The following is an 11,251-nucleotide window of genomic DNA, read 5'->3' on the forward strand; positions in this document are numbered from 1 at the left end:
AATTCCTAGTTTTAGACCATAAAGTTTAACTGATCACTTTTGTCTTTTTGCATCATTTGATTCTCTTCAGTTCTCATCATTAATGTATCTTCTATGAGTTCATTACAGTAGTAGAGATTATTTGTCTCGTACTTTATGCAGTAAGTTCTGTTTGGTTCAGTACCTCTGCATCACCCCAGTTCTTGTGGTCGTAGTAGAAAATGAAGCAGCGGGAGCCAAACCGTGTCCATCCAGAAGGACAGGCAGGGGCATCTTAATATGTGAGGACAAGAAAATAATAAGAAATGAAAGACAAACCACTAACAGTTTTCTAAGCTAGTAACAAATGGACATGTCTGTGTTCAGCTCATTCAGTTCTGCATGTCTAGTCTTTATATTAGACAGTTTGATGAAACACTGAAGTTTTATAGAAGATACTTATTAACCTGCTGAGTTGTTGAAGTCTGGAACTGGAACCTGTGAACACAAAGACACACAGCTGATAACGGACCCGTCCTCCTGCTGGCTTTAACATCATTTGTTGCTGCAGGTTCTGTGGATCAAATGTAAAATCTTCCTGCAGCAGAGAGCCTGTGGAGTTTCTCTGAAATGGTAAAAAGATCTTATATGCAGCAAACACCCAGACGAAAGCAGAACTGCTGCATTGCACGCAGCACTTTCTGGTGTCGCTGCCTGGTTACCATGACAACACCAAATCTCCATGACTTTTGGAGTTTTTCTGGAAACCACTGGGAAGACCCTTCTTGCTGTTATCCACTTTTAGTTCTGTATTTGGGTTTTTAACTGATGTCCCTAAACAGACCTGAAGATCAGGCGGATCGATGAAAATTGGACAATATTCACTTATTTTTTGCTATTTTTGTTTTGCTATATTCCATTACCCAGATCAGGAAACAGTTTATGGAGAAACAATTTACTCACAGCTTCAGCAGTCATCATGATGCAGCCGAGGATCAACACCAGCTGGAGACCGGACGCCATCTGTCCAAAAACAAATGTAGCTTTTTATACCCAGAACAGCAGAGATGGAGGCAGCAGATCAGCTTCAGATGAACAGAAAAGTGAGTTAAACATGGAGAAACTGCATGTCACCTTTGCTGCAGTGAGTCCTGACAGGAAGAGTAACACCAGATGGAAGAAAAGTCTGACCTCGTCTTTCTGATGAGGATCTTGGAATGTTGGAAACATCATGCTTCCTTCTCGTAACAAGGTTGTTTCCTGAGTTTTATCTCTGAGTTCCTGCAGAACCACTTTGCTTCACCACGTCGTCTGCATGCTGCTGTCTTTTCCTGTAAACTTGCTCACTGTTTCTGCTCTTGTCTACATGCAGCCTGCACATCTGATGGTGTCATGATTCTGGGATGTTGAAGAACACTTGGCCCATTTAACAAACACTCATGGACTCATGGAGCCTCTTTTATAGTTCTGTGACACAGTTAGGGACTGGAGGGAAGCTTGATTTCTAAATATCTTACATATATTAAACTTCTAATTTTTGATTTGTATGTCATTTCCCCCGCTAAAGCTTGCTAATAAAATATTGAAGTCTAAATTAATGTTGTGGACAGTTAAATTAATTTAGTCACCTAAATATTAATCCTTCTGATTAACATAAATTTGATGTTTATGATCCTAGTAAACAAGGGGCTTCAGACGTTTCTTTAGTTCAGATAAATAATGACCCTGGGACTCAGTCCGAGTCTCTAAAATGCTCTAAGCTGTAACAAGCACGTTATTAATAGAGAGAGAGCTGCCGTGAACAGGCGTGGTTTAAGCTGTCGGGCATCGGCGGGCTACTCCGATGTCTGATTCATGAACTGTAGCGGGTCATAACGTCTGGATCTGAAGGTAGTTAGAGCTTAGACGCATCTTAACCAAAATGTCCTCTACATTTGTATCTGTGGTAATAATTAGAGGCTTTTCGGACCCGTTAGTCGGAGAGCTGGTCAGTAATCAGTCCGCTGGAGTCTGGGAGGTGTTAGACTGAGTACTGTGTAATAACACCTGCAATAACACAACATCTTAACATGGGCAACCTGAAATAAACATATTAGTCTCTTAACTCACTGACTGTCTTTATTCATTCTAAGGAGAAAAGTGGTGCTGCTTTGTAAATGTGACTGGCCACAGCAAAACTGTCAACACGTTTACTGAAGGTTTGGATCTGATCTTTTCTTTCAACATGCTGTTCTAACCACAAAAGTTCTGCAAACTGAAAACATTCCTGCAGATTTCATTTCATCTGGTCGTATTAGTAACCCTGATGATGGTTTCTTTCCACCAGTATCTTCTGCTTATCTTTTGAATGACATTTTTAAAACCTTTTAGTAAATCACTTCATCTAAGCTGATGTGCTATTTGCCTGGTTTTGCTTTCTGCATTTTTGCTGAGATGATTTGATATTAAGCTGATAAATATCTGCCAACAGTAATGCTCTAATTTCTGCTTTAATTCAGGATTTTATTCTGGTTCATCAGATTACAGACGAGTCAAAACGCTTCAGGTCTTCATATGAATCTCCTAATTCTGACTTAATCCAGATTAAAAGATATTTCAGGAGTTAAAATCAGCTCCCCAAACTAAATGATCAATGTTTTCACCAGACTCATAGATCAGTGCTTAAAGTGAAACTAATCCCTAACATTTTTACCAATAAACTCTCTGAATAAGTTATTTAAGGTTCTATCTCTATATGTCTGTGGGAAATCTGACATTTTTATGCAAATCTGTTTAGTTGTCAGTTTCACTTTCACAAGGTTGTGAATTATACTTTAATTTTTAGTTTCTTGTTTGGTTCCAGTAGATCATAAAATTCATGTTTTCATTGTGTTTTTACTCCATTTTTGCAAAGAATCCTGGAAACCTTTGAATGATTTATATTCATAATTTTCATGGCATATTGAAAACAATCTGTTACGTTTAAAATGTTTTCAAAGTATGAAAAATAAACTTGATACTGAATTTGAAAATGAGGCTAAAATAATCATGTGCAGGTTTTCAAACCACTTAATGAAGTAAAAATATTTGACAGCATAAAGATCATTAAATCAAGTTTGTGTTTATAATGTTACTTTTTATTTCAGAAGATTAAAAACCCATTAAGCCCAAAAGAAATCCTACCAAACACAGACTTGCTATCAGAGCAGCATTCCCTCTTATCCATTCGTTCCCCTTAGACCTTTTAAACTTTTGTCATCTTACAACCACACAATTAATTTCAGTTTATTAAAAGTATTAAAACTGAGCAGAGATGAAGCTGAGAAGATTTTCAGCAGATGGTTGGAGGCTTCAGACTTTTTTGGCACAAACAAATGGGCATGGCTGGGTACATGGTCTGTCGTTCCACTTGCTCCCTGTTAGGAGAGAAAAGCACCAGCATGACGAAACATCTGATTCTTCTACATTTCCATCTTAGTTCATGTTTTATTGAATTACATGGAACTTTTAAGCCAGGTTCAGGTTTCAGCATTCCTTCATTCAAAAACTAAATAACAAACAAATCAAAAATGGGTTTATCTTTACCACCGCAGTTCATTTCCAGACAGTTTTCTGTTTGTTGGTAATTATCAGGCTGACTGAGAGCGAAGGCAGAATAGTCAAACTTTGATCCGTCGCTCCACATCCACTGTCCCTCCTAACACAAATGAAATGTTAGCTTGTAGTTAACTAACAGTACAGTTACTGAAATATCATTTACTGCAGGAGAGAGTACAGTCCTCATCAAACACAAGGCCACACACACTCTCAGATGAGTGTGTGTGTGTGTTATGCAGATAAACATTCTGTGTTTATCCACACACAGTACAAGTTGAATGTGTGTGAACAAGCCGCTCATCCAGCGCGTCACCTGGTCTGGTTTTCTGAACCTGCTGTGATGGCGTCATGGCCGCCGGTCCATGTGATCGAAGGGCTGCCAGTGCCCCGTACGACCATGTCACTCAGGAAGTCGTTTTCTTCGTTGGTGTGGACTGAGGCCAAATTCCCACCAATAGAAATGCAGAAGGCCTAATGCAGAGCAGACACAGCAGAAAAAGTTACAGTTGGAAAATAAATATCTTCAAATGAAGAATCAAATGTGTCTGAAACTTAAGCTAAAATGTTAGAACAAAAATGGTCATTTTCCTGAAATTTTGTTGAAAGATAAATTCAGATAAATTCAACAAATTAAAACAGATAATGAAAAGCTTTGGTTATTTCATGAAGTGTTTTTAAATTATTTTAAAAATCATTTTTATGCTAGTATGAGCCATTCAGCAGCAGTGAGTTTATTTTTTTAATCAGTTAAGGAAGTGAGACTGATGGTCTGCAGGATGAGTCTGATTATTTAACGAACGTGACAGAGGATCTATGTGCCTGTTGTGTTATTTTAAAGCTGAAAACAGAGCAGCTTCATGTTGGTGAGCAGCTGAGGAGGATGTTACGAACTGAAGCAGAGTTGTGTTTGTGCTCCTCTGCACCTCGGCATCGCTCCACGTCCTCGGGCTGAAGTAGAAAATGAAGCAGCGACTTCCAAGCTGGGTCCATCCAGGAGGACAGGCTGGAGTCATTTAATGTGAGGAGGAAAAAATTCAAAAGATATTGCATTAAATTTGAATAAATGATAATGAATTCATAGGTATATGTTAACCCTTCTATAGTTAAATTCACTCTCCAGATGCTTATTGGTGATGACAGAACTTTTGATCAATTAATGACTCAGTTTGGCTGCACAAGGGGGAGAGAGATCAGTCCATACGGAGGCCTCAGTCCTCGACCAGGCTGTTGACCTTTGCTCTCTGTCACAACCTGCTGTCCTGTCTGACAATAAAACCTTTCAAAGAAAATGTTTTGCTGCTGGGATGGTGAAAGCCTCCCTGTGTCATGATAACCACACACTTCCTCTTTAGTCACGTCTGCACAAATGAAGCTGTATGTGTCGGCAAACTGCATCCAGTTTTCTGTTTCCTGTAAAGTAAAGCTTCTTCTGTCATGTGGAGAGGTTGGTGGTGGTGAGGAGAGACACAGAGACCCAAGTTGTAGAAGAAAAGGATGAATTTAATGAAGAGTGTAGCTGAAAAACAGTCCAGATCTCAGGCAGAGCAGAAACAGAGGCTCAGCACCAGCAGCAACTCAGTTAAACAGAGACTAACAACGAGCTAATGCCACCACAGGACTTAACAGTTCAACTCTGCCGGCAGACGAACTGTCACAGACAACAGGTGGGTTTAGATACACAGGGAGGGTAATCAGGTAACTAGACACACCTGGGAAACAATCAACAGAGACTCAGGACAGAACCTGAACACAGAAAACCCTTCAAATAAATACACAGAAACACGGATCATGACCCCTTCATGTTTTTGTTCTGGGGTTAATCTGCACGTTTTGGACCAGAACCCGTCTTCTACCTGAGCGCTTTGATGGTTGGACATTCCCATCATGCCTGTAGTTGCACAGACAAATGCTGCACCTTTAAGCTTTGGTAAGTTGTTCCCAGGAGGAACCAGACTGGAGCAGCTCCATGATTCTCTGATAGCTTCTCTAATTTCTTTTAACTTTCTCATCGTGTTGAATAAGAGAGTTTTTCAGCTGCAACCTTGAAATAAATCTAGAGGCGTGACGCCAGCTTACTGAAGTGTCTGTTAACCTGTCAGAGGTTTGTGGAAGGAAACTCAACAGGTTCCACTGCTTTCTCTGATAACCACCAAATGTATGTCAAATTCAGGGAACGTTCAAAACAATCTCTAAGAAATGTTCTCACTAAGTCTTCTGGCATTTAGCAAATAGAAATAATTTTGGTAACTAACTACCAGTGTGACAAACTTGATTCTGCAGGGGTTTATTTAACTGTGGCTTCGTGCCACGATCAACAACACGTAGAGGAAACGCTGCACTGTGCAGCACAGCGACGCTCCAAGACTTCAGCTGAAGAAAAAAACAAATGGCTTCCCAAGCTGTCACACAACTGATGCATAAAAAGTACATCTATGACGTTTCATTTATAGCATGTGTAATATCACCAAACCACCAAAGTTTTATAGGAATAATTACCAACCTGCTGAGTTTGGAACTGGACCCTGTGAACACAAAGACACACTGATGACCACTGACCTTAACGGCATCCTCAGATTCTGGTGATAAACTGAAAACTCTTTGTGCATTTGGACATTTTGACATTATTAATCTGTTAAAGATCTTATAATCAGTAGCAAACAGATGGAAACTGATGTATTTACACCCAACAGTCTCTGCTGTCACTGGTTGGTTTTACTGTGAGCTTCAGCTTTCTGAGCTTTTTGGAAGTTTTCTGGAGGCTCTTTGGGAATCTGCTTACTTATTTTCACTTTTTGTTCAGCATTTCAGTTTTTATCTGATGAAACGAACCAAGATCAGACGGAGCAGTGGAATATGGACGACGGATTCACTTGATTTCTGCCGCCTAGTTTAAGCACAGGTTTTGGCTGGGTGCATTTTATGACCCAGCTCATGAAGCAGGTTATGGAGATACAAAAATATCAATTGGCATTAAATAACTTACAGCTTCAGCAGTCATTGTGATGAAGCCGAGGATCAATACCAGCTGAAAACCTGAATCCATCTGTGAAGAAACAATAAATTTCAGCTTTTCAGATAAAGTCAGAGTTGAATCGACAGACAGTAATGAAAAGCTGGATGCTTCCTTTGCTGCATGCAGAGAGAATAATACCAGATAGAAGGACGGATCTTATATAGGATTGTTGAAAACTTCCTTCTCGTAAAATAAAATTAGTCTTCACAAAAAAGACAAAATTTCCAAGACAGATGTTTCCTGGATTTAAATATTTCTTTTCTTTAGCTTTGTGGAATTGTTTTCTAGCAGAAGAATTTGACATTGTGTAATCGTTTCTGCGTTGCGGCTTTCATTGGCTGATTCGGCCATGACGGGTTTTCTTCTAAATGGATGCTGTTGCTTTTTATTCTGAGAACAAACAGAAAACAACCAGGTTGTCATTAAACAAACTGTGATTAAATGATCAATGAACATCTCAGTGTTAATTCAAGAAGGAAAAGGTTTTACTCAGGTGTTCAAGGTAAGAAAAGTTTTCATGGTTCAGGGAGTTGATCTGAGCTGGCATATCGAGGATCTGCTCGTCTCTGTGGTTCTGTTTGACCCATTTTAGGATTCTAGATATTTTATATGAATCTTCAGAAAAGGTTTAAACTTTCAGCATGTGAGCCTGGTGAGAGAAGGATGAACATAAACTGTCCAGAAATATCAACATAATCATCGGCCAAGAGCAAAGGATGCTGGGAGATTTATACAAAAGGCTCAACTTCTTGTGGGTGACTTCAGTCGTTGTTGCTCTCCCCTGTAGATGGCGCTACAGAGCAGCGGCAGCAACCAACAGCATTTATAAGGACTCATTCATCCCAAATGCAATTTACTGAATTATTGACAATTATTCAGATGTGAAGTTTGTGATCCTCTTCTTCATGTATTGTGTTTTTATATGAATGGAAAATTTAATGCAAAGCAGAAGAAGGAAGTAAAATCTGAAACGATCTCCCTCTTTTCTCAGAAAAGATTATATCTTTGTTCAAAAGCAACAAAGCTTCAATCGGCCTTATAAACATTTCTAAAACAAAAACTGGTCTAACTGCATCAACCGGCTGCCACAGACTGAGGAACCCAACGAACACCTGTCCGTCTGCGGCGCCTAACGTTTCCATTTCTTCTTCTATAAAGTTTATACATCTATAGCTAACATCTGTTCACTGATGTCAAATTCCTTGTTTCTGAACAGCAGCTTTGCAAACAAAGTATTCTGATTCATTTTTTCTATATTAGACAAAATAATCTGCACCTGTTTTACATAAACAAAATCCTCACAACTCAAGTTTGATATTTAGCTGCTCAAAACATTTTTAAATGGAACATTAAATTAATTTAAAAACAAACATAAAACATGACTGAGAACAAAGTTTAGTTGTTATAAAGTCAGTCACAGTGAGGATGGACGACGTTCTGCCTCCTGATCGGGTCGAACGGTTCTGCCATCCATTCCAGGAACTTGTCTTGAATAAATCTATAAACATTTCCGATCTATCCTTGGAAATGTTTGCTTTCAAATGCATCATTTGAAAGGTGTTTGCCAGTTGAGTGTCTGTGTACCTGGTCAGGTGATCAGAGATACACGGAAACAGACAGCAGGGGATTTTTCTTCAGGTTACTTTAACACTACAATCTAAAGATACAATATTTAGACAGTTGCATCAGTCGGAGATGTTTTATTGTTGCAGCTGAGTGCAGCAGACTGACAGCCGTTCGTTGTGTCCTCAGTCTGTGGCAGCTGCTTTGAAAAGGCAGATAATTTCACATTTTACTTCCTTCCAAGTTACTTTTTCATTAATATTAATATGTTGCATGTTCATCTTAAACTGAAATAAGTAAATTAAAAATGTAAATCTCCTGTGTATTGATGAGTTTAAGCTCCAGGTGGTTCTGACTGTGGACCAGTTGATTTAAAATGTTTAACAGCTGAGTTCAGGTTCAGTCAGTTGGGTAGAAAGTTTTAATATGTTGAAGTAAAACATCAGATCCTAACAACCAATGAGGATAAACGTAGATTTTCATGTCTCTGATTTCATTGAAGATTAAGAAAAAGTTCAATATTTTACAGATTCTATATCTGTAAAACACACTGATCAGCAAATGTTTTTTACAATTTGTTCATATTCAGCTAAAATATTTTGTGACTTATTGAAGTTTATTATTAAACAGTTTTTAATGTAAAATAAAATTGACAGATCAAATTTATTTCAACCCATTGATCTGCATACCTTCTATCTTTATCAAATAATTTGACTAATGAAATACTAAAAAACATTTTTGTTTTGCATGAATAATATTCAGAGATAATTACATATTTGCTGAACACTTTAAGCGTTCAGCAAATATTGACTGAAAGAATATAACATAACTGTATCCTGCAGTTAAGCAGGATACAAGACTGCCACCAAATTAAATATTAGGACAATATTGTGCGTGTTGTTTGCAGATGTCACATTTAGCGAGACGCTGCAGCTACTTAATGTCTGCGATCTCTGAGACGTCCTGATTCCAGAAACGGCTGCTGGAAGAAGAAACTCCCACTGAAAATCTCAACAAGGTGAAGCTGAACTTGTTTTTGCTCATGTTGTGTTTATGCCACCACAGCTTCCTAATTATTAGAAGTTGTCTGATTTTAGTTTAATATGTTTCTTATTCCAGTTAATTTCCTAAGAAAACTATGAGATAAACATTTTGAATAATTCTTGCCACAGATGGCTTCAGCCCTGCACTTGACTTTGCTGCTTTGTCTGAGCGGAGCTCTCTGGGTCAGAAAAAGTGTAAGTTTTTCATGTTTCTGATCATTTGATGTGTCACTGCTTATGTTTATTTGATCAAACTGTATGATTGCAACAATCCAGTCTGTTTTATGTAAATATCAAGCGACTAGTGAAGCAATCCAGCATATTTACTGTTACTAAGTTCTAATACTTTGTCTCTTTTCCAGCACCAGGCAGAATCAGGTGAGTTCGTCTCATATAACGGTAGACAGTGTGAAGTGATGTCAGCATGGATGCTTAATGACTTTCTGGTTGTTGATCCAAGGAATGAAGATCCAGAGTTTAAATATTAGAGTGTTTGGGACAGCATCTGTTCTACCTGTGTGTGTGTGTGTGTGAATGCTGGTTGTGTCCCATGTGCATCTCTTGATGCCACGGCAGCCTTTCTCCACTGAACATTGAGGAAGATACAAATGTTTTTTGATGTGCCATCTTTTTTTATTCAGTGTAGATGCTTCATTTTTTCAGAAATTAAAAAATTAAATCATTTTATTGTCGTTTAGAGGTTGGAATAATTTCTCTTCACAAACTTCAAATTTGAATGAAAACAACTTTAAAGTAGTGGCATGATGTATTTTTCAGACACAATCAAGTGATACACATTACCTTCAGTTGCTATAAAATGCTGTGCATATCAAACATAAGTTGATTTCACTTTCTGATGCCTTGAAATTGGCCTCTGTCTCTTTAAGAAGCTCCTGCTCCTTCCAACATCCTGCGTTCAGCACATCCTCACAACAAAACGTTTCTATGTTAAGTACAACCATTCTTAGGAGCTTTGGACTGATAAGTAGTTTATTTATAAGCCTAGCAGGTTGCATTTCCACCAGGTGTTTACTGATTGCTGCTGCTAGTTTAGAGGAGCTGAGAGGGAGCAGCGCTTTGTGAGACGAAGCCTTCAGACACCCTGAATAATTACATCAGGAGATCCAAGGATTTCTCAAACACTATGAAAAAATGAAGGCAACACATTATAACATGATGCAAAGCTCAAAAAGGTTAATATAGTACTGCCTCTTTAAATCTAAGATACAGTAGAAAGATGGAACTGCACTGTGTCAAGATGCCGTCTGGTTAAATTGAAGGTCACAGGTTAATTTGTTTATAAGACAAAGTATTTTTCAGCTTGAATCATAATCATAAGGAAAAAAAACCCAAGATGTTGCTGAATTCATCTCCACAGTTAAACTAAACTGGATCAGGCGTCTTCTGCACGGCTGTAATTCAGGACCAGCCTGCAGCAAACAATCAGGTCTGCAGAGAGGCTGACCTTTCATCCAAACAGGCCAAGGGTCAGGAAAACGACAGCTAACATCTCTGCAGACCCCACACATCCTAGACACAATCTGCTTAGATTTTCACCTTCCAGACTACTACACTGACTACAGAGTCTCTACCCCAGACTGTCTCTCTGCGGTCAGATAATTCTACCTGGTCTTCCTCTTTTTGGAAAAACATTTTTTAGGAGTAGTTTTTTTTCCCCACATTTTCATATGTATTTATATTTAATATGTTTAAACACTCAGAATTTACAGTTTGTAATTTATGGTAAGGCCAAAAGTTTAATTTCAGACATTTAGAACCAATTTATTCAACTTTTCAGCTTCTGAACTAGTATAAATTATTCCTGTTTATTATGAAACATTTCTCCTTGCTTATGACTCCACAAAGCTCAGAACAGCGCCTTCAGTCAGAGAGTGATCACCTGTGATGACAGCGATAACGTCCAACACCTCAGCTGTGGTGAGTTAGAAATGGTTTCATAAGTTTGTTTCTGTTTTCTTTTAAAGACAAATAGTGTTTTACTGACGGACGTTGTGTTGACTGAACACTGCCACCCAGTGGTTGAAGGTGGTATGACGTGTTGACTGAACACTGCCACCCAGTGGTTGAAGGTGGTATG

The 11,251-nt window shown here is 38.5% G+C and overlaps 2 protein-coding genes across 3 annotated transcripts in view; one reads left to right on the forward strand and one right to left on the reverse strand.

The window, feature by feature from the left end:
- Nucleotides 1-2,983: 2,983 nt before the first annotated feature.
- LOC106939535 (galactose-specific lectin nattectin-like) lies at nt 2,984-6,699 on the reverse strand. 2 transcript variants are annotated; one of them, XM_015021951.1, is made up of 6 exons: nt 6,518-6,699; nt 6,035-6,056; nt 4,458-4,537; nt 3,871-4,005; nt 3,523-3,634; nt 2,984-3,353 (listed from the first exon to the last, which is right to left on the reverse strand). In XM_015021951.1, the coding sequence occupies exons 1-6, from the start codon at nt 6,575-6,577 to the stop codon at nt 3,289-3,291; spliced, it is 474 nt and encodes a 157-aa protein (XP_014877437.1). In that variant the 5' UTR covers nt 6,578-6,699; the 3' UTR covers nt 2,984-3,288. The 2 variants fall into 2 exon arrangements, with proteins under 2 accessions (XP_014877437.1, XP_014877436.1); XM_015021950.1 differs by lacking the exon at nt 6,518-6,699 and having other exon boundaries at nt 6,035-6,511.
- LOC106939534 (L-rhamnose-binding lectin CSL2-like) overlaps nt 5,274-11,251 on the forward strand; it is a 14,377-nt gene continuing 8,399 nt past the window's right edge. The window contains exons 1-5 of the mRNA XM_015021949.1: nt 5,274-5,461; nt 9,018-9,128; nt 9,283-9,348; nt 9,516-9,531; nt 11,020-11,091. Coding sequence (XP_014877435.1) covers nt 9,283-9,348; nt 9,516-9,531; nt 11,020-11,091 — 154 coding nt within the window. The 5' untranslated portion in view covers nt 5,274-5,461; nt 9,018-9,128. The remainder of the gene's footprint in view (nt 5,462-9,017; nt 9,129-9,282; nt 9,349-9,515; nt 9,532-11,019; nt 11,092-11,251) is intronic.

Source organism: Poecilia latipinna, unplaced genomic scaffold, assembly GCF_001443285.1.
Source record: "Poecilia latipinna isolate Pla-1442-1.1 unplaced genomic scaffold, P_latipinna-1.0 Scaffold2901, whole genome shotgun sequence".
Classification (NCBI taxonomy): domain Eukaryota; kingdom Metazoa; phylum Chordata; class Actinopteri; order Cyprinodontiformes; family Poeciliidae; genus Poecilia; species Poecilia latipinna.